The sequence below is a fragment of the Ceratotherium simum genome, chromosome 7, assembly GCF_057802395.1.
Source record: "Ceratotherium simum simum isolate JZ-2026a chromosome 7, ASM5780239v1, whole genome shotgun sequence".
Lineage (NCBI taxonomy): Eukaryota > Metazoa > Chordata > Mammalia > Perissodactyla > Rhinocerotidae > Ceratotherium > Ceratotherium simum.
In genome coordinates this window covers 79,811,573-79,835,292 of record NC_141906.1, presented here as the reverse complement: position 1 = coordinate 79,835,292, position 23,720 = coordinate 79,811,573, and the positions used below count along the sequence as shown (strand labels likewise).

The 23,720-nt window shown below is 42.4% G+C and overlaps 1 protein-coding gene across 2 annotated transcripts in view; it reads left to right on the top strand.

Annotated features, from left to right (window-relative positions):
• Window positions 1-2,430: 2,430 nt before the first annotated feature.
• The window catches only part of ETS1 (ETS proto-oncogene 1, transcription factor), a 126,025-nt gene continuing 104,735 nt past the window's right edge, over window positions 2,431-23,720 (top strand). The window contains exons 1-2 of one of the 2 annotated variants that reach the window (XM_087433922.1): window positions 2,431-2,491; window positions 15,520-15,601. In XM_087433922.1, the coding sequence (XP_087290048.1) occupies window positions 15,533-15,601 (69 nt within the window). In that variant the 5' untranslated portion in view covers window positions 2,431-2,491; window positions 15,520-15,532. The remainder of the gene's footprint in view (window positions 2,492-15,519; window positions 15,602-23,720) is intronic. The other variant, XM_087433921.1, reaches the window with a different exon arrangement.

The following is a 23,720-nucleotide window of genomic DNA, read 5'->3' as shown; positions in this document are numbered from 1 at the left end:
GTATTTGGATTTTTTGTTGTTGTTAAGTTGTAAGAGTTCTTTATACATCCTGAATATTAATCACTTATCAGGGATTTGCAAATATTTTTTCCCATTCTGTGGGTTGCTTTTTCCCTTTCTTAATAGTGACCTTTGATGTAAAAAAGTTTTTTTTTTTGTGAGGAAGATCGGCCCTGAGCTAACATCTGCCAATCCTCCTCTTTTTTTGCTGAGGAAGACTGACCCTGGGCTAACATCCATGCCCATCTTCCTCCACTTTATATGGGATGCTGCCACAGCATGGCTTGACAAGCAGTGCGTCGGTGTGCGCCAGGGATCCAAACCAGCGATCCCTGGGCCGTTCAGCGGAGCATGCGCACTTAACTGCTTGTGCCACCAGGCTGGCCCCTAAAAAAGTGTTTAATCTTGATGAAGTCCAGCTTATCTATATTTCTTTTGTTGCCTGTACTTTTGGTGTCAAATCCAATAAATCATTGCTAAATCCAATGTCATGGAGTTTCCCCCTTTGTTTTCTTCAAAGAATTTTATAGTTTTAGCTCTTAAGTTTCAGTCGCTGATCCATTCTGAGTTAATTTTGTCTATGGTGTGAGATAAGGGCCCAACTTCATCCTTTTGCATGTGGATACTCATGCTATAGTTTTGAAGATACTGTTTAAAACAAAATTTACTGCTTTCTTGGGCATTCTCTGGACAATTTCCAGCAGTGGTGGCTTCTTTTGCACTCTTCAGATGTCTGGCTTTCTTTCTTCAACACCCTCATAGGTAGTGGCAGAGGGTGGAGCTAAGGTGCTAATGGGTTGTAACTGTAGACACGTGAACTCTACGTAGACAACTCCCGACTCCAGAGCACGTCAGTCCTCACAGTGGACACCTGTGTAGGGCAAGCATCCATGTCTTCTCTACATTGTTTTTTTAATTCTCTTGCAAACATAATGAATACAATTATAATTAGTTGTGATTGGTTTAATTGAGCATGGGCTTTTTAAATGGGGCAGCATGCTGGAACTGACCAGGCCATAGCGGGCAGGCTGAAGCTTCTGTGCTCTCCTCATAGACTTTGCTCACAGCATGCATTGCACTTTGTTGAGATGGTTGCTTATGTGTCTGTCTTCCCACTACAGTGTGAACTGGTTATTTCCTTAGTGCCTAGCACAGTGTCCGGCGCAGACGGTTACTAAACAAAACTGAACCAATAGTACTATCTCTTCCTTTCTTCTGAGCCGTGTTGTTGTGCAAAGGCAAAAGATGAGCAGTAAAATCTTGTTTTAATTACACCACCATCTTAACTGCACTGCCAGCTTTATACAATGAAGGATAATGATGATGTTGCTCTGAGTGACGTTTGTTAGATTTTCATAGACTTTCAAAGTTGAGTATTTGTATTTTCATTAGAAAAGGAAAGGAGTCAACCATGGCAAATTTTAACTCCCGTCTATTCCTCAAAGAAAATAGAATCTTTCAGGATAAAAGTCTTAAATTAAGAAGCCAAATACTGACTTTTTAAAAAAAACTTCTGTAGTGAAATAACCCTATTCGTAGAGGTGACCTTACACTGTAGCATTTCAGTACCATGGTTCTGAATATGTGAATACAAGATGCTGTACGTTTTCACCTAGAACAGATGCTAGATTTTTACATGTTTACATTTTCTCTAAGTGAGGAATGTATGAAGATTTCTGCCTTTTATGACTGCACCATAGACTATGAATCAGGGCCCCAAAACTAATTTATTTTAGAGGTCACCTACAATCAGACTTAAATGAAAAGTGTATTTTAGTTTTACTTTTCAGAAATCCCAACTCCTTATTTGGTCAGCTCCCCTCCATATGACTCCTTTCTTTTCCTTAGGAAATATTACATTTCACATCAGGTTAACAGAGAGAAACAAGAAGCCTGGGCAGGTGACTGGGTGGTAGAATCCTGCTTTCTGATGGCCTTCCCTGCCTGTTTCTAGGGCAGTCCTCGCCCTCTCCTGACCCCTTGCCTAGGTTAAAAGAGGCTGCATTGAGAAAGTCAAGAAATGTGAATCATGAATATTCACATATTCACAAGAGTAAATCTAATGCATCAACAAAGGAGGAGACTCAGTGTTATTCCACTGAGCTGGTTCCCTTCTGCTGTCTCCCTCCCCGTTACTCCCAGGGCTGACTTATATTTAATTGAAGGATAATTTGAATGACAGAAATTAAGGTGTGATTTGGTGTTACCTCAGCTAGTAACATTACTTGCTTTTCCATGTAGACTGAAGAGCCTGTCCTAGTGGCTGCCTTCGTGGTGTCAGGGGCCGGCGGAACACTGCCTTTTTTCCAGCTTTCCTGGGCTTGACCACACCCCCCCCCAATTTAAGGAGGCAGCTCTATTAGAAACATTATGGTCTTTGCATCCCTTCGCCACGGAGCAGAGGATTCCCGCAGGTAGTAGGAAAGAGACCACAGACCTTGAGGGAAGCTCACTCAGGACCTATTCTTCACCCAGTCTCTCCGGCAAAGTAGTAAGTGAGGTGTGAGTTTCTGGCTAAAACTTTGCAGTCCATCTTCCTTTTCCCTTTCTTTTCATTTTGTGGAATTAATCGGCAAATTGATGGGGACCTTCAGGATACAAGCGGTTTTCTCTTTCTCTTTCCACATTTTTCTATATTTCCATTCAATAGTTTCATAACGTTTTTCAAAAATACTTCCTAGCCTAGTTCGAATCATCTGAAATCAAGACTATATTTCACTCTTTCCCCTGAAGTATTCTATATTTCAGAATACTTGTCAGAAACTCTGAATTTTGTTCGCATGTTGGAGCAGTTCCAAAGGAATAAAGCTATAGTTAAACACAGAAATTTCCTTCTTTTTTTCTCTGTCCACCCTAGCAAACCTATTGTTTTACATCTTCTTTCTTTCTTTTTTTCCCTAGCAGCTTAAGGAATTTCATTTATAGAGAGGACATTGCTACAGGTTTGAATTTTGCAAGCCAAACTAGCCTTTTTGGTGTTTTTCTCTGTCTTGTGACCCACAGTTCTCCAAGGTTCTACCTGCCCTCCAGACTGCAATTGGGACGGGGGAGTCTCCGAGTCGGGGCCATTTATTCCGTCCACCGCGAGCAGCCGGGCTGTGGAAAAGCGGGGCTATGCGTGGCCATTCCCCCCGTGGTTTTACCCAGCAATTGCACTTTGTCGGTGGCTTCTCATCTACTCTTAAAACGCCTCTGTTACCCTCTTTTAAAGTAGCATTTCATGTGGGCGAATTGTTCAAAAAGATGCTGGGTTACCGAGATCCAGGCATTTGAATGTAGGTTTTCCTTATTACCTTTTGGGTAAGTTATCGTTGTTGTTTTTTTTCATCTCATGGCCATTTTTCTTCCTACTTCATACCATTACTGGGCAACTGAGAAGAGAGATATTTGTTAAACAACAGGAAATACAGATTCTAAAATGATAAGCCTGGCAGCCTCATTTGATTTGTAAAATGATTGACACTTCGACTGTTTCATTGGCTATGGTTCTGAATTACATCGCCTCCTGTTTACCTAAAGAGAAAACCCTTTGCCTCTGCAGGCATGGGCTCCTCACAGACGGTGACTGGGTGGCCACCACTGCTGTCGAGAGTCTTCCTTACCTGTTGTTCCTGAATGGAGGGAAGGGAGAGCTAATGAGTTCATGTCTGCAAAGTGCTTTGAAGATGAAAAGACCTTTTCATGTGTTCAGCATTGTAGTTATTAATATTAATATTTGAAGAAGCATGCTGCTTTTAATTGTAAATCAACAACTTCCATCCTTGCCAACTCAGTAGTGAAAAAACAAACAGTGAAGGCAGCCACACAAGCCTCTTCCGTCCTGGTTCTGCTGCTGAGGATGTGGGAAGCCCAGAGTCTGATTACAGAGAGGGCATCTCTGACTTACAGGCTCCTTACGCCAAGGTGCTAGTTGGTAGAGGTGCCCGGAGGTCCAAGGGTAGAGCCTGGCGGAGGGCAAAGGCTGTAGCTCTTCCACATCTGCCTGTCTGTGGCCTTGGGGAACTGGTTGAGAGTGTGGCCCTGGGCCAGTTGCCTGCCTCAGATTATAATGGAGTTCAAAGGCGAGCAGGGGCAGAACTGGAACCAGCACTGTAGCTGGAGTCGGGAAAAGGCATGTGCACTTGGGTTCTATTAGAGATGGGCTTTGTAACTGGGAACAACTTATTTAACATGACTGTGTCTTATTTTCTTCATCTCTAAAATGTGAGTAATGATTTGTGCCTCGCCTGTTTCACGAAGATGAGAGAATAGAAGTAAATAGCGTAGAGCTTTGAAGAATAGAAGTGTCAATAAGATTGAGGGACAGTCTGAAGTAATATTGTAAAATTGGGTGTGTGGGTCAGGTGCCCAGGGGAAGGTGAGGCAGAAGGCAAACAAATGAAATAAATGCTATGGAAACAAATAGTTGGCACTGACATGTCTCTCTTTGCGCACAGAGCCTTGATGTACTGCCGAATGTCTTACTGAGAATTCGATTTCTGCTGTACCTCCTGATTTTATTTATTGGTGAACAAATCTGTTTTCCACAGCAACTCTCCTATTCTAATTACCCATTCAAAATTCCCATTTCTGCACCAAACAGCAGAAGGAATGGTTACATCGCAGAAGCTGGGGCATCCTTTCTTCCTCTCTCCTCTTCTCCCCTCCCTCCTTCCTCTCCTCTTCTCTCTATCTTTCTTTCTTCTTTACGGAAATAAAAAAGTATTTAGTATTTGAGCTAAATAAATGTGGTATGCAGCAATTTAGTGGTATTTGAGGCAAATCTTGTGAATTTCTTCAATCCTGGGGAAACAGATATGAAGGCAACTCATGTTTTGCCTCTTCATCTCCACTGTCCCTGCTCTTCTGGATATGTGGCTTTAGGGAACTCAATCGTTTAATCTAGATGATTCTCTGGATATAACACCTGGTTTTCTCCACTTCACCTGAGGAAGGGTAATAATCCCTGGCATTTACTGATCACTTGGTGTGTTCCAGGGCCCTTGCGAGGTGCGTTGCACGGACTACTCCATTTAACCTACAGTGAAGTCTTGGAGGCGAGCACTCTTGCTCTCCGCATGTGACAGATGAGGACTCTGAGGCTTGGTGATGTGAACAACTTAGTTAGTGGTGGGACCTGATTAGAACCAAAGGAATATGAGTCCAGAGCTTGTGACTGGAATTGTGTCTCCTGGGGACCCCTGTAGCTTTGAGACACTTCACAAATTTAGGCTGGATTTTTCTGCTCAGACTGATGATTTGCTTTATCTGGGAGAATACTATGGATTAGGCCTATTTTCTAAAAGGGAATCTGTGGATTAATTATTCATTGTTAGAAAGATACTGACTCTGAAGAAAGGCTAGAAGGTCCAGTTGAGTGGATGAGTAAATCTCTCCCTCAATCCCTCTTGTGACAAATACTGATTGAATTTCTACTCTGTGCCCACCCTTGCATTGGGTGCTGTGAGGGACGCAGAAGGAGCAATATGTAAATTCCGTTTTTTAAATTAATGTAATTTATTTTAGGAGACAAAATCTTACCTGAAAAGAGGTTAAAAATGAAAGACAATGTAATTGTTAAGCGATGTGATACAGTCTTTGAGTGTTCAGATGGAAAAACATGGTATCCAGAGCAGTGAGGGAAGGGTGTTTCTGATTGCTTTTGTTAAAGAAGGTAGATTTGATATTCTGGTTGACCAAGGGCTGGTACTGTCTCAAGAACTTAGAAGGGGCAGTTTGGATAGTATTTACTGAAACGAAAGAAAAGCAGCGAATTTTTAGTGCAAATATCAAGAAAATATTCTCATTGGGGAGAAGTAAAATCTATAAATTTTCAAGAGATGTGAAAAAAAGTAGAAAACCCCAGGATTTTAGTGTTTTTCACATTTTAAAAACTTTTTAACTTTTCATTTTGAAATAAGTTCAGATGCATAAAAAGTTACAAAGCATAGTACAACGAGTTTCCAAAATACTTAAGTCCTTTAAAATTGTGAAAAGTATAGAGCAAATTACTCTCCTTAATCATCTTTTGGTGCCTCCGGTGATTTGAAAGGATTCCTGTCGAGGAGGGGAGGGCAGCCATGCCAGTTTCTTGATGTTAGAGGCTAAAGAACTAAAACCATGGCTTCTTAGGAAAAGCAAGAAGCCTTGTCAGATGTGGCCATCGTGGCACGTGGCTTGAGAGGCAGGGACAGACAAGTCCTGAGCTGCACATTCTCCCTGGCCGGGCCTGTAGTGCAGCTAAGATAAAATCAAACTTCCGCTCAGCCTCGGCACAGAGGTCTTCTTGCCTGTTCCTCGGTGGGTTCTGCCTCCAAAACACCTGCCTTGTTATAATCACTCCTGAATTTAACCTGGTTAGCCCAGACACAGCCTTGCTACTCAGAGCGAGGTCCTCTGGCCAGCAGCAGGAGCACCAGCGGGCTCTTGTTAGAAATGCAGAGCGTCAGGCCTGCCTCAGCCTGCTGACTCAGGCTCCGCATTGTAACATGATGCCCGGTGATTCCTATGCATATCAGTTTGGGAAGCACTGCTCGAAAGAAAAAGCAAAAACAACAACAAACACACACAAAAAACTCTCGCAATGTTTTCCGGAGCAGCTTACTACTTCCCTATATTTATATCTAGTTGCTAAAGTGTTACTCCACAAAAGATCGACATTTATATCAAAAAGACATCGGTTTAACCCAGGAAACTGCAATATTTCCTCATTTGTGCTCTGCAATTCTTCAGTGAGTTTGTTCCCCACTGTAAAAAAAATGCTTACTTCTTGGTTTGATGCATAACAATGTTACAAACAGACCACCATTCAATAGAAATGGTGGCTCTTTTCTCCTGTGAAATTCTTGACTATTGCTACTCAACCTATGATTATGGAAGGGAATCCTTTTCTGTGGATTTAAATGTAAGTCCTTTAGAAAAAGAAAGAAGGGATTTAGGCCATCTAGGTTCTAGCTCCAATACATGAATAAATAACCTCTGCCACCTTGGGCAGTAAAAATAATAATTAATCAAAACCACATTCCTATTAAATAGTGAATGCTTACTAATTACAGGCACTGTGATAAAATAACAATAACAATAACTACTAACTATTGACCATTTTTATCATGTATAAAGCACCCTGCTAAGTACTTATTTTATATAATCCCTCAATAAGCCTGTAAGGGTTGGGATTATTATCTCCATTTTATAGTTGAAGAAGCCAAGATGTTGTGAGGTTAGGACGTTTGCCCATGGCCCTGGACTCAGTAAGGAGGTCCAGGTTAACCCACAGTCTGTGACTACCAGAGCTCTTCACCACTCTGCTAAACACAACCTTTCTGGGCTCAGCTTATTCAAATAAAACCTGGACAGATTTGATGAATTTTTTCCCACTCCAAAATTCACTAAATTTGCAACACCCTTCTTTATGGAAGAATGCCAGCAAGCTGTTTAGCATTATATGGAGAAATCTGAACCTTACAGTTTGGGCAATAAAACAAATGGAACTCCACCATGAAAATCACAATCAGATGTAGTCCAAGAAATTGCTTGCTGGATTTGAGAGATATCAGGCAGCTGGTGTCCTTAAGTTCAATTTTAAAAGGGCATTATTAAAACTATCCTATCCCCTGTCATTGTTCTCTCAATATCTATCTCTATTTATGGTGTCTCTCAGTTTCGTTGAGAGCTTCTTACAAGTCAGAACCATATCTAAATTCTAGATTATATTTGACATGCTCCACACACTATGAGTTGAAAAGTAATTATTTAAAATTCTAGGCTCTTTAGGGATTTCTTTGGCAGCAATCATTGGGTTAGAGTGATATTTTTAGTCCCATGGCCCTTCTTTGGCTTTGACTTGGCCAAGAATCTCGTATACCATGACCTCTGTTACAACTGTCTCTGTGCAGCAAAGCGTACTTAACATCGTTCCCCCAGTTTACTCGTTTTTGTTTCTAGTTTCTTAATTAAAAAAATCCTAATTTATTTATTCAGTTATTTATGAAGCACCTACTATGTGCATGGCACTGGAGTACATCTGAAGGCCAACTGTGATCATTTGCTGAATTTTATGTTCAAATATAGGATTTGAGGAATGGGATTTGAAGACAAGGCTGTGGCCACTTTTACTGTAAAACATTTTATTGAATGTTTCCTTTAGTCTTCTAGAGGATGTTCTCACATAAAGGCTGACTGACTAGAAAAAGTACAGTGTTAGTTTCTGAAAAGTTTCAGCGACTTGGATTAGCAAGGTGCTCATAAAATTCCTGGACATATAAGAGTGGGCAGGTTTTAAGGTATTCCCTTAATGTTTATGAGAGGCACCACCATTCTGCCCACTGTTGACAATGCCATTCCAGCAATGTGATGATGAGGGATTTGTTTCCACGAGGAGGAAACATAAAATAGTCTATGAGGCACTCCTTGTTTCCTAATTGCTATGGTGCAGCAGACCAAAACCACCTTATATTCTCTCTTCTTCTCAGGAGTTATTAGTGAGTTACTCCTTGAGGAAGGAAAAAACAATATACTCTTGTACTATTATAATAACACAACTCCACTTTTAGTATTCCAAGAAAGATTAGTTGAGCTCTGTCAATTCATACAGAACTTGAAAGTGTTAGGCTTAATTAGGAGATGGGGGTTGTTTAGAGAAATAGGAGATGGTTATGAGTCACTGTCAGGCCTCTATTCAAGTAAGGGTTGGGGACTAATTACCAGTGAAGTTGGGGAGAAACAAGACTGAGATGTTAACTATACTGTGAGTTGCTTTGAGAATTGAGTGAGAGTTGGTGAATTTAGTTTAAAACACAGAAGCCAATAGCACATAAATCAGAACATCACCTTTATTGATGAGTGCTGGCTACTTCAAATAAGACGAAATGTTTACTACTGTAACGTTGGAATGCTCAGTCAAGAAAATGAGGTTCTTTTGATTTAGGAGTGAGACAGAGAAACCATCTTCAATTCTTCTAACCATTTTTCTTTTCTACTCATTGTAACTACGAAGTTTCCTTTGGGGAGTGAGGAATTTCCAGCTATCTAAATATGCTTAACTTTGAGTTTTTGGAGAATTGGACTTGGTAGCTTTTGATACACTGCCAGATCAGGGGAGAGATCTACTAAAATTATTTGAAAAATACAAATGGACTACTCAGAGGAATTAGAAAGAAAAGGATGGAAGAGAATAAACAAACTCGTCAATCTGGTACATCTGTTAGTTCAGAGAAAAATACGATCCTGCTTGTAGTTAACATTAGAGAAGTCTGACCTCAGGCTTGCACATGCACACATGTCATCACAGGTGGTGACTCTTTTTTTGTCTCAGAGATGTCTTCACTCTCTTGGATATACTCAGGCACGGAGATATAACTCTTGCACATACTAACTCTGTTTCATGTAGAGGTTCTTTAATTTAGTCAACAAACATGTTGCATGTCTACTATGTGCCTTCTAAAAGGACACGGGCCCCATGCTCAAGCAACTTGTGATTCAGGAGCAAAAACAGACACGTATACAGGAAGTTCTACAAACTTTGGTAGGTACATTGTGAGAGTAATTCCCATGGAGGAGGATCGAGGATGCCCATCTAACTGCCTAGGAGGTTCAGAGAAAGCTTCCTGAAAGAGTTAATACTCAGTCTGAGTCTTTAAAAACAGATTTATATGGCATTCAGAAAGAAGAAACTAAAACTCCATCCACTGCAGACTAAACATGTTACCTTGATAACATGGATGACAGTGTTGACTTTAGTTTGGCAAAGGTGTTGTCATTTTGGGGAAGTTCCGTTAAATGCCTAGTTCTTTTGGAAGCCAAATTCTTTTTCTCCTGCATTCCGGGCCAAGAGGTTATCCTTTTTGTATAAATTGATGGGAATCCTAAATTTTTGATATTAGGAGAAATGCTAATTGCAAATCTATTTATTTTGCATAGCTTTCAAAGAGGAGAAAAATAGGAAGACACTACATTATCTACGTTTTCTGTCACAGCTTTCTTGCACTTTCCTATTCCCCTTGTGCGATCTTCATACCCAGGGTACAGCTTAGCCATAATTCTTGACCTATGAAGCTAACATGAAGACTAGAGGTTAAGGTCAAATTTAAAACACAATGCCTCTGTTGGTGGCAGTATCATTTTGGCTTCTTTGTTATGGAAGGCAGTTTGTTAATTTGAATTCAAATATAGAACATACACATTCTTTGTCCCAACAATACCACCTTTAGGCATATAATTAGAATATAAAATATTTTAGGAATTTTTATAATGACAAGGAATTGGGAACAAATTAATTTGACAATAATGAGAGTCATGAAGAAAAGTATAGTGCATACATACCATAGAATACTTGGCAGCTGTATACTTTGGGATGCAGAGCTGTATTTGTTGACATAGAACAATTTCCACGGCATTATGTCAAATGCCCATGAAAAAAGCAGGTTGCAAAACAGCATGTAGTATATAATATTGTGAAGGTAAAATTATGGTATGTATGTCATATCTATATGTGTATAGACACATTGAAAATACCCAGAAGAATGCTGAACAAAATATTAGTACAATTATTTCCAGGTGGTGAGATTTCAGCTGATTTTGGCATTCATTGTAGACTTTTCTGTATTTTGTAATTTTTTCAATAAATATATATTATTTTGGCAAAAACAATTATTTTCGAAAGAAAAATTTTTTAAAGTGTAGTTTACTGGGTTATTTATCTAAAGGCATAGTCTTTACTTGAAGAGCACACAACCGAAAATGAAGAACCCTTAACTGGTGTCACAGTTATCATCTAGCAATGCAGCCGAGCAGGGCAGAGTTGATGCGAACTGGATGCACCCTCCATTAAGGCCTTGTCTCTCTGGGGTTTCCTGCTCTTCTGCTGCCTTGGCCTGAAACCCCCTTCTAACTCCCCAGGCTCTCTTCATTCTCTGTATCACTCAACTTGTCCCTGGAGAGACCTGGGTGAAAAGAAGTCTCAGCTTGCAGATCCTGGCCTGGTTACTAGGCTTGTGGAGGGTGGAAAGCTCCAGAAGTGGTCACATGCTTTGTGAAGAATAGAGCTGTCCCCCAAGTCCCACAGAAAACTAGTTCAAAGTGCATTATTGGATGCAAGACACCCACCTAAACCAAATTATTACCTTTTTGTCCTCTGCACAGATTACTCACTTTTATCCCAAAAATCCAGGGTGGTGAGGACGGAGAAGCGCAGGACAAGGTGGCTGAAGACCTAGAGTCAGGTCTCAGCTTGGCCAGTAACGGCATTGCCTGAGTCTTTTCCCTTATCTGTGAAAAGAGGGCTTAAGTGAGTTAGAGGGTGTGTACCAGTTTCCCAACTTACACTCCTATACTCAAGAATGATTTGTGTGCCAGCTACCAACCAACACTTGTCTAGGATCTAGGGATAGAGTGAAGAAATAGACCAAGACCTTGCCTTGGAGGGCCTTACATTCTAATGGGGGGGAAGTGTGGGAGACAATAAACAAGGAGCTAACTGTCAGAGCAGGGAGCTGCTGTTGATTTGGGGTGGTGGGAAAGGCTTCTTTGATAAGGTGACATTAAATGGCTAGTGAATAAAGGGGACAGTTCTCCCTTAGAGATGGATCATGAAACAAACCTATTACTTCAAGTGCATCTTTATCCTGTTTTGCAGTCTATTCAGATTCTCTGATTTGAGAATCAAATGTATTTACATCTGATCTACATCTTACATTTTCAGTCTTGTGAGACCAATTCATTCGTTCATTCACTAATTAAAAAAAAACAACAAATGCTATTATGCTCCATTGTCTGTCAAATTCCAGAGATACAAAGATGAAGAAGGCATAGTACCCACCTTCAACTTGCTCAGAGTTTAGTGGGAGAGGGAAATGGAAGCATGTTGTGCACAGTGACAGAAAAGCATGTGGGGAACACAGAGAAGGGGCAGCTGGCACTGGCTGGGCGGAGGGGTGGTTCGGGAAGGATTCCTGGCAGCGAAAACGTCTAAGATGAGCCTCACAGCTTGAGGAGAGGGAGTTAGCTAGTCTTGAGGAGCAGGAGGGCAGACAGGCATTTCTGTCAGAGGTGACCACATGAGAAGGGCAGGGAAGGGATAAGTCCCACTGTGTGCTCATGGGAACAACGGGCAGCTCCATGTTACAGGAGTGGAGAGTGCAGCGGAGCCTGGTGATGGATGCCGCCCAGTGGGAGCACAGACGTGGAGGCCACATGGGAGCTCGGCCGCCTCCTGAAGACCAAGTCACCTCAGACACATTTATTCTGCTGCTCGGGCATTGCGGGTCCCATTTGAGAAAAATGAACTCAGCTCTTCACAACTCTCTGCTACCAAGTGTTCAAATCATTTCTACATTTAGGCAAGCCTGTGGATGCTTCTAGGCTGGGGAGTAAATCTTAAATCACACAGTTGTTTTGTATTTTGGTAATAAACGTTTAGAATGCCAAGACAAAAAAGTTGGTCAAGCTGATGTTCAAATAGCTGTCATGTGGGAGGGAATTCTCTTTGGCCAACAAGTCAAAAAAAAAAAGATCACTTCTTTTGCTTTTTCTGAAAGGGTTTACGTCTACAGCAGCTGTTCTGTGTCACACTCTACAAGTGGAAAAAGGGCGGGTTCTTTTTTTCTTTCTCCAAAAAATAATACGGCAGTAATCCATTTCTGTCCCAGAGTTATTTCCTGAGATGAGAGCCCTTGAGAGCCCTGGCAACTCCTGCTTTTCAGCTTCCTCTCTGGGCGAAGGGCTTTTCCCCAAGGGAAGTGTCATTCATATAGCACGAAGCTTCAAGAATACAGCCCAGCACAGAATGCACCATATGTGGGGCCACAGGTTTCCTCCCTCCCTCTGTCAATTGGAAAGAGAAAACATATTTCCCTTGGACCTTTTTCCAAGCTCTGTGGACTGTTGCTATGAGGAGGAGAGCTGTCTGGCTGGCAGACTGAAACTCTTGGTGCCTTTGAGCTGGGCTTCAGGACAAGGCTGCCAATTCCAGAGGTCCTCTCTCTCACAAACATACAAGTAAAATAGGAATTCAAAAGGGTGAAGGTCTTTTGCTGCCTGTGGGAGTCTAGGGATGATTCATAGGGCCCTAGTCACAACTCCCACTGTGCAAGATTCCATGATTCCCTATTCCCCACACCAGCAGAATTGTCTACTCATTTTTTTCCATATTATTGGTAAACTACTCATCACACTATGTTAAAGTTATATGTAAGTCTGTCTTCTCCATTGCCTGGAGATAGAGACCCTGTCTTTCCCAGCTTTGTCCTGAGTCTGATAGAGTGTAAGGTCCATGAGGTCAGGGATCTTTGTTCACCAGTGTGTCTCCAGTGCCCAGAACAGTGCCTGGCGCATAGCGGGTGCATAGTAATTGTTTACTGAATGAATAAACAAGTTCCTAACAAAGGAAGCCTTCAACGTGCTTGTTGAATAATGACTGAGGTCTGTGATGACTCAGGGGATCCGTGGGGCTTTTTGGAGGAAATTGAAGGGTTGAAAGACTTGCACAAAGCAGTACTCCCCACACCTGGACATTTCCCAAAGGTATAGGTTGCCATTTAGGGCCTGGAGAGATGAGCAACTTTTCCCTAGAAATCTGATCACGGGTAATCCATTGTGTGACACAATCTGTGTTGCTGACTTTTCTTTTTTTTTTTTTAATGAGGAAGATCAGCCCTGAGCTAACATCCATGCTAATCTTCCTCTTTTTGCTGAGGAAGACTGGCTCTGAGCTAACATCTATTGCCAATCCTCCTTCTTTTTTTTCCCCCAAAGCCCCAGTAGATAGTTGTATGTCATAGTTGCACATCCTGCTAGTTGCTGTATGTGGGTTGTGGCCTCAGCATAGTGGGAGAATCGGTGTGTCGGTGCGCGCCTGGGATCCGAACTTGGGCCACCAGTAGCGGAGTGCGTGCACTTAACTGCTAAGCCAGGGGGCCGGCCCTGTGTTGTTGACTTTTAAGTCTTGTCCACGAGTAGATCAAAAACTCTGAAGTAAGGGTGTATGGATCAATGATGATTCATTAGGACTTTAAAACTGATTTTAAGGTTAGAAATAAGGAATTCTTCAGTAGGAAGGGAACATTGAGCTCCCTGAGACTGTCCTTACAATGTACGGTCAGGATGAGTCTAGCCTGACTTATGTCACACGCACCTTATTATTGTTTCATGCTCAGGGCCCAGCGCAGAGTCTGACACAGAGGTGACCACCGATACAGATGTTAGCATGTCCTTGGACTAGAGTACTTTGATCCTTTTCTATTCTTCAGTTTTACCACCGGGGAGTTCTTCCTGGGGGCCATTTTGCTGCCATGGAGATCAAATCCCCGGAAAACTAGAGAGCAAAATCTTGATTAATGTAGCGTAGCTACCCTTAGTTATTTTATTTTTAAAAAATTAATATTATTTTGGCTGCATTCTACTTTTGGGGGAAAAAACATCATAAAAAGGTAAAGTTTTAGTTAAAAACAATAAGCACAGTCCTGGGATAAGTTGTCTTCAGAAGGTTTTGACTTACTTCTCAACCGTATGATATTAGTTGTCTGTGATGGTAGCCATTTGTCAGTATAATGTTATATTGCTGAGCTTCAATATGCTCTTTATTTTTCTTGAAATGTGTCAGTGGCTTTAAATGTTAGCAAGAATAAAGGAAAAGAACAAACACACACATAGTGGAAAGCAGTTAAGTTGAAACTAAAATGTCACTCCTAACAATAGGAATTTGGCCTCTGATATATCTAGGAATTTATTCTTCTAAATCATTCAATAAAGACATTTTTTAATTTTTAGTGTATAATACTGAATTTATGAAAGTGTGTGAACTAATGTACTTCAGAGAGTATTTAGATCAACAGAAATGTTTGCTATATGAATGATTTTCCTAATAGTGATAGCTAGCTGGAAAATCCCCTCAGCCAGAACATTCCTCCAGTGTTCCCGTCATTCAGACTTCCAATGTAGATAATAGCTCTCAACAGGACTTATTTAATAGTCTTTCTCCTTTTTTCAAGATAAATAGTGTTCAATCCCTTTTTCAGGGCTTCTCTCTATTTACCTGTGTCTTGGAGTCCTAGTTAATATGCCTCTTCAGGAAAGCTTTTTCCATCCTGCTTCTCTCCAATCCTTTCTCTGTTTATTCCTTCATCAATTAACGTTCACCACAACTGTGTATTGAGTGTCTGCTATGCGCCAGGTCTGATTGAAGGTGGAGGGAGTGTGGTATAAGGATGGGGATGTTACTGAAGAAGACCCTCAAGACCCGGTCCCTGCTCAGGAACTCTACAAAAGGATCTTTTGTAGACTCTTACTGTTTATTGTCTGCAGCATGCAGAGGCTATCCATGATCCGTGCTACCTTGCAGTCAGGGGACTGCCTCTGTCTGAGGTCTGCCCCACTGTCTATGCGGGGGGTCGGTCATGTTGTTATTCTGAGTTTCACTTTCCTTCTCTGTAACACAAAGAAGTGAACTCGACGGTTCCCAAGGAGGCTCCCAGTTCTAATCCTTCTGTGGTGTCTAGTCCACACATTGGTGAATCCAGTAGCTCAGTGACACTTTCTCCCACGCAGGTGGTGAAGCAGGATGAGCTACTTTGTGGATTCTGCAGTGAGTGGCCCTGCCCCTTATCCAGCAGCGCGTCCTGCAGTGGTGGTAAGTGGGGTCCCTTCCCTGCCCTCACCCCTTACCTTGCCCACCCTGCCTTCTCCTCTCCTCCCCTTGCTTCCCACGTCCTGACCTCTCCTAGGAGAGGAGCAAGAGAGGAGGAAAGGTCCCTTGTAGAAGAAGCTAGGGACCCAACTCCGAAGATGGAATCAGCTCTGAATCTTTTGGAGAAGCTAAATTGTCTCTTTATCAGCTTATAAAGTAAAAATCCAAGATTGGTGGATTTGCTGAGAAAGATTTTTCGGTATGTTCGTGTTTCAGAGAATGTGACTCAAACACAATTAATGGTTAAAGCCAGTGATTCTTCCTGCTCAGGTCATTTGGTCAAGATTTTTCACATAGTGATGTACCTTGGATGTACTCTTAGCATAATTTAACTTATTTTTGGCCACATACATAAAAGCTAAATAATACAAGCTTTCTAATCACAGAATTTGAAACTGGAAATAAGATGTGATAATAAATTATAAGAAAATTTCATGAATCCTAGAATAAGAGGGGTCAAAGGAACTTCAAATGAGACTAGATCAAGAGTCTTGCCCTTAGGAAAGAGACTCTTACCCAAGCTACATGCTGATCTGTAGAAATGTTTAGATACATTTCTCATGAATGTGCTGTGTGAGACATCCTATAGCACTGTTGTTGATCAATTCCAGTGTTAAATGAACTTTTAATATTAGCAGATGTGTCATTAACTATTCCTTTTAAATTCCATATGTTTTTGTACAAAGATAGCTATCATAAATGCTGAATGTTTTTGACTCACTCTGGAAATGGACAGACAAGTTTATGGTTAACTCTTCCCATACGTTTATGGGTGTAAATGGACACCGATCGACCAGAGTTCTTTCCTGACTCCGGTCTTTGACTGTCCTGCCTGAGCAGAATTTTTACCACCGACACCCTTAAGTTAACCATGACCTCTCACTGTAATAGTATATAGAAAGATCTGATGTGTTTGAAAATTATTTTCTGTAGTATTGAAAAACTAATTACTCAAAAGCTATTCTATGTTCAAGGGATGATTTGCATATCTCTCTTCACTGGCTGTTCTGTAACATGTTCCTTCTTTTTTAAATGGCTTCTGTTTTCATACAAACACCATTCACTATTCTAAAAAATTTAGAATCAGGAAAAAGTTGAGACTACAGTTTACATCAGAAATACGTAAAACACACACACACACACACACACACACACACAACCAATCCAGACCAGGAGTCACTCAATTTTGGTTCGTAACAATTGCCAAGGGACTTGCCCTTCAAGGTCATATCGGAGCTGGAGAAGTTGCCAGGGAAGGGCTCCTTCCTCCTGCTTCTTTCACACAGGTTATCACCTAAGGTCAGCATAAATTACACTAAATTTTTCTTAAAGATGATATTGTAGAGACTTGTTAAAATAAATAAGGATATTGTGATTTCAGGGCAAAATTTGTCATTGACTTGGAAAAGTAGATTAAAAAGCCAGCCTATGTTAATTCTCTTTACAAGTATTGTAATCAAATTAAACAAGATTACTAACTTGTCTAAAAAAGCAATGCCATGCAAATTTGTATTTATTTAATTTTATTTTAGAAACAAAAAATTTTATTGTAAGTATACAATTTGCAGGTATAATATTAAATTATCCTAGACAGGGTATCTGGAAATTGTATGAGATTAAAAAACCAAAATCCAAATTACTCTAAGGGCATATTTTCACCTAAAGACCCTTATCCCCAAGTGATACACTGGATAATTTTAATGAATTTTGAATGGTTTCCACTGGTTTCAAAACAAAGAACCCATTTGTCCCCACCCTCAAGAGCCGTATCTGAGAAGCATTATTAACATGTGGGATCCTTTTCACTAAGAATTTCAAAGTTGCTTGGGTAAAAGCAGAAGGTTGCATAAGGAAACTGCTAAGTCATTGTTCCAGCACTGTCACTCATAGCTTCTCTCTGGGCCTCAGTTTTTCCATCCCTGGGACTAGTTAGACAACCTTTCAGAACCATACAGCAAGCAGAAAAGTCTTTTAGCTTCTTCACATACACTCTCCCTAATAAAAATAAATAAAATTTGGGGCCGGCCCCGTGGCTTAGCGGTTAAGTGCTCGTGCTCTGCTACTGGCCGCCCAGGTTCGGATCCCGGGTGCGCACTGACACACCACTTGTCCGGCCATGCTGGGGTGGTGTCCCACATACAGCAACTAGAAGGATGTGCAACTGACATACAACTATCTACTGGGGCTTTTGGGAGAAAAAGGGGGAATAAAAAAAGGAGGAGGATTGGCAATACATGTTAGCTCAGGGCCGGTCTTCTTCAGCAAAAAGAGGAGGATTGGCATGGATGTTACATCAGGGCTGATCTTCCTCAGACACAAAATAAATAAATAAATAAAATTTATTAGTACAAACTCAAGTTCAATATGCCGGCTTCTACAGATAACCACCAACTTTAGGCTGGGCTATAATAAACTGTTAAAGAATCTGCAAATTGTCTACAGAACAGAACCTTGGGACACTGGCATTAGAGGATCTAGTGAATGTCACACTCTCAACCCCAACCTCAGATTCCCTGGAGCAGTGAGCACAGCTCCATTAACTTTCCCAGACAAGAAAGTCAAAGCCCCAGGCACCCGAGTCTTCTCCGTTCTGTTGGAGCCTCTCTGTCTAGAGCTCAACTAATGGGGCTTAATCCAACAATCCAAGTCCTCCTGCCTGGGACCCGGGCTCCTGATTGTATTAGAATGGGCCAACAAGAGAAGAAACTATCCCAGTTATGGGAAGTTTGACGGTGAAGGGGAACCATAAGAGCAGTGGGTTTTCAATTGAGGCTGATTTTGCCCCCAGAGGATATTTGGTGATATTTTTGGTTGTCAAAACTTGGGAGGTGGGGATGCTACTGGCATCTAGAGGGTAGAGACCAGGGATGTAGCTAAACATCCCATAACACGCAGTACAGTCCCCATGACAAAGAGTGATCCAGCCCCGAATGTCAGTAGTGCCGAGGTTGAGAAGCCCTGGCCTAGAGTAGCCATAAGATCAAGTTGGAAGGCAGGATGGTGCTATGTGTGTAGATTAGTCTAAACAGGTCTTTGTAACTTGTAATTTATTGCTTTCGAAAGAGAAATCTTAAAAAAGAAAAAAGGTGAGAATATATTCATGTTATGAGAGGCTCTGCTAGGCATGCTGCTTCAGTTGTTCAAGAAACAATCTTCTAAATCAGGATGCGAATATTCTCTAGTCCCTGAAGATTGCTAAATCTCAGATTCTTTATTTGTAAGTTAGAGGTAGCATTGCATTTTTGATTATTTGCTGTACCAGAAGAATGCTTAAAGCAATCGCAGCAACAGTTGTAAAACTGATGCCGACATCAGGTAATAGCCATTTTACACAGAACTCACATTATCTGCCTCAGGGTCAGTTGTCAAAAGCCGGACACACGTTTTCCCCCTTGTAAGGTCAGCCTCTCAGGAGACTATAATGAATGAAGTGATGTCACGGCCGGTGAGGTAGAGCAACATCACTTTTGGAAGTTGTCTGGCCATTGTGTGGGAGGGGTGACGTTTTCAGGTACTTATATGGGTTGTGTGTCAGGGACCCTTTCATCCTAGGGGAGGAAGCGATCCTTCCTGTTATGCTACCTCAGCAAGCCTGTCGCGAGCCCTGGAAGTCCCTCTTGGAGCTGGTCCCTCGTCCTCTCTCGTGTGCGTCCTCTTCTCCTTCATGCCTCTGAGCTGGCAGAGCTGGGGGAGGGCAGGAATGGGAGAGATGGGCTGCTCCAGTTCTGACCAAACATGTCCCAGTCCTTGGCTACCTTACAAGCAAGGAGGATGTGTGGGGGAGTCCTCGGGATTAACGGCCCCTGGGCCATGGGAACTTTAGGAAGCTCCTTGAACTGTTCAGAGGAGAGAAATACTACTGCCCACTCACCTCCTCTCAGAGCTCAGGCCTTTGGGGATACAGCAGTATGCCAGGGCAAGAGTGGCGCCCCAGAGGGCCAGACCACACGGAAGGCACCGATGCCCAAGACGTAAAGTGAATATTCCAAAACACTAGAATCTCCAGAAATAAGACTCTGGGTTTAGGAAACATCCCTTGTAGTTTGCGGCGGTGTAACCACTTTGAAAACTTGCCACTCTTTCACTCTCTCTAGGTGAAATGTGCTTCTCTTATAAATATGGTGACTATGTTTTCCGAATGGAAACAGGGTTCAGAAAGTCCAACAAAAGACTTTTTTTTGACTTGTGAATTTATTATATGAAACATTTCAAAGTTGTCTGGATGGGATCACATTTATTAGACACTTCATTGCTTTGATCGTATAGAATAACATGACATGAAATCAGGCTACTTCAGACATATGATGACTGAATAAATAGGGCAAAGGAAATATGCCGGAGTCCATGCTGGATGTCAGCTTGGGAAAGGGCAATGGAGAGGCTGTCAGCCATTAGCTGGTTTTCAGCATTGGTCTCGGTCCTTCTTTGCTGTTCCAGTGGGACTTGTGGGCCTGCCAGGCCACCTGAATCTCTAGTGTGGTGCCGTCAAAGGGGAGTAGCATGGCCTTGGGGCTCAGCTAAGTGCATTGCCAAAGTAAGTTCTAAACCACTGCCCTCAGACACAGCTTACTGTCACAGAGGCCTTAGAGACTGACCGTGGATCTTGCCAATCACTTCATGGTTTGAGCAAATCCTCTTTTGTACATTTTCTTTCTTCCTTCCATGATTGATTGATGGATTTATTTTTTGGACACATAACTCTATTTCCACCTTGTGACACTCTGGTGAGGCAGAAGGGGGACTCACCTTGTTCTGCCTCTTTTACACCAGACGTTAGACAGAGCCTTCAGCTCTGGGCTGGCAGCTGTGGAATGCAGCCCAGCCAGTTATCACGGAGAGCACTTGGGCTTTGCAGTCAGAGAGGCCTGAGTTAAATTCTGGTCTGTTATTCCTTAGCCACATGGCCTTGGGCAAATTACTTACTTTCTCTGAACCTCAGTGTTCTCACCTGTAAAACAGGCAGAGTGTAACTTACCATGTGTGGTCATTATGATGGTTCAGTGAGAAAATGCTTGTTGAGGGCCTGCCACAAAGATGGCCTCAGTTAATCCTCTGTCTCTTATGTTCACTGTCCCCTCTGTTTTTGTCTGGGCTCTTCTATTGTGTTAGACGGACACACTGGGGGAGGAGTGGAGATGATTCCACCTATTGTCCATACAAGTGTGTTGCCAGAGCAAGATGGGGCTCCTGGGGTAAAGATGGAGACATTCTTATTGAGAAACCTCCTTGCTTCATCACTACCCTGCACTAGAAACAGCTCCATTGCCACCAGATCAAAGTTCTCTTGTAATGGGCTGGTGGTTTACAACCCCATTGTGTAAACAGACCTGGTTCTCTTATCTTGAGTAATTGCAGTTTAATTGGGCCTTCTTGGGAAGCAATTCCCTTCTTACCCAGGGCTGTTCACACACTCTTCACCTCCACCCCACATGCCTCAGGATGCGAGCCTTTGAATGTTCACAGAGGAGCCCGTGCCGTGCCTGCGCTTCTTGGGAAGGGCTTATGCTTGTTACTAGGAAGCTCAGTGCACACACCCTTCCCTTCTCTCTGGGAATCCTGGAGAGCCATGCATGAGGTATTCGGGATTAGAGAAGTAGAAATACATGAAAAGAAATTTGGAATGTAAACGGAAATGAGAAGAAATTTTCTTCTTGTTGCTTGGGATGGTGATGGCTTTACCCTTGGAGAGATTGCTGGAACATAATGTTTAGGGACACTATATATTGCTATAACTCTTAGTCACAAAAATTGAAGGAGAATAGAATGATGACATATATTTTTCCAGCATCTTAGAAGGTAGGGCTTTTCTAAGGTACTGGGTTCAGTCAGCAAAACTAGAGAATTTCAGAGCCAGACCACAATCTAGAGACCATCTCCTGATAGCAGAAAATTAAGGTACTAAGAGCTTAAATGAATTGCCTGAGTTTACAAAGCTGGTGAAGTGTGGTCCGGATCTCCTGACTCCTGACTCTGGACGCTTGTTACTACTGAATTCATCTCAATCATTCTTTAGATATGTGGTGATATATAAAAACTCATAACACACTTTCATTCATGCATCCATGTGCCTTAGTTCTGGTGAATTGGCCTTCCCTGATTTAGGGAAAAAACAAAATTTCATTTTGTAGGCCGCTGAGCAAATTAGAATTACTGCCGAGTCTTTTCGCCATGGCAAGTTCTCCCAGCCATGCCCCATAATGAGGTTCTGAGTCACCTTCACCCTCCATCTCCATGCTGTGGGATGCCTGGAGCTGTCACCCTGTGGAATCAATCACTGGGAGTTTGAAGGCTTCATGCTAAGTGAGTAGAAGCAAGAGAGTGTCAAGTCCAGGTGCCCAGGATTGTGGCAAGGTACAGAGGCCCTTGGCACTTTCCAGCCTCGAGCATCAGTGCCTGCTGTGAGTGGAGGGGGCTGTGGTCTCAGGCTGACACGAGGAGCTGCAGTGTTGGGCACATCACTCCTGACTTGGTGTGCTGCCCCAGGGCCAGGAGGTGTCTGAGGTTGGCCTCTGCTGTGGTCTGCGTAGAAGCCAAGCACAGCTTTGCATTAAGAGCAGAATTTATCTGATATTCTCTGTGCTTCAGACTTTTTTCTCTCTCAGAAACCTGCAGTGTGTTGGGCCTGCCCTTTCACCAAGGCTCAAGCCCATCACTCTTATTGTTTTACAAAGAATTTCCTGGCCTTGAGTCTAAAATTAAATTGCCCTTTGAGAGTTTCCTATTTTGTCTGTTCCTGCCTCTCCTGGTGGCGGCACCGCCCTAACCCCCCTCCTCCTTGATCAGAGTCCTCAGGAGAGCGGAGGAGTATTTCTGTTTCGCCTCCTTCCCTTCTGCCTCTCAGGGGAGCCGGACAAATGTGACCTCCTGAAGCAGCTGTGCCCCAGTGTCCTTCCGAGGGCCAGATAAGCTCTGCCTAGGACTTCTCCTTAGCATCGCCAAAGAGCCTCTCCGTGACATGTCGGACAGTCTTTGAAAGGAGGCGCTAGCTCGCCTCATCTTCTCAGGATGAGGAAGTCTGCAGAGTGGGTCAGCCCGGTGTGGAAGGGCAACAATGTGCAATGAAGTGAAAGGTTTTAATCTGAGAAGCTGTCCATTTGTTGCACGAAGTTTTATTGAGCACCATCTATGCAAGAGCTCTGAGCACTGTCCAGGAGCCGGGTACTTCCTAAGTTTCACTGTTGTCTACCGAAAAGTGGGGAATGTGGTGGCAAAACAGTACTTGAGCATGGTTTTAGGGAAGAATTGAGGCAAACAAAACGAAGGCTTTAATGCATTTTAAAGGGACATTGTATGTCATGAATCCAAATTATGACTGTGATGACTTTTGGTTCTACAGGCTTCTCCACCCTGGGGTGGTTCTTTACCAAATGAAGATTGTCAGTCACAAGGTCAGGAGAAAGAGTGTGGATAGATCAGCAAAAAGGAGGCTTGAAGTTGGAGAGGAACTTGGAGATCATTGGGGCCAACGTCCTCAGGAAGTAAAAGCTTAAAGAAGTTAAAAGACAGGCTGGAAGTTATACAGTTTCTTAGAGGCAGAGCAGGACTTGAATCCAGGCTTCCTGATTTCCGGTATTCTTTCTTCCTACTAGAGCATATGAACATCTGTGACATTCCTAGAATAAGATAGAGTTATCCCTGTGGATGGCAAACCCCAGAGCCCACTCATCCAGTGTTAACTCAGCTTTGCCTCTGATTGTAGTTTTTTTTTTTTAAGCAGCAGCATCTAGAAGTATTTTTTGTGTCTTATATGTTTATGGCCCTGTACTAAGGCTAAACCCTAGGATTCCGAAGTCAATCAAAGACAAGACAGATTTGCTCCCACAGAGTTTGTGCACTGAGTACACATAGAGAAGAATAGTAAGGAGGGAGTTAAGAAGCAAGACCCTGAACATTTAAGTCTGCTTGGCTAAGAGAGAGACGAACTTGAAGAACCAATCACACATCCTCTTCACGCAGACTGCGATGTTTGCAATTTAGTGTCGTAAGAGCATGGTGGGGCAGGGAGAAGGAAGACTATGAGCAAAAGCACTGGCTGTGAGGTTTGGCAGGGGTGGGGTGGGGA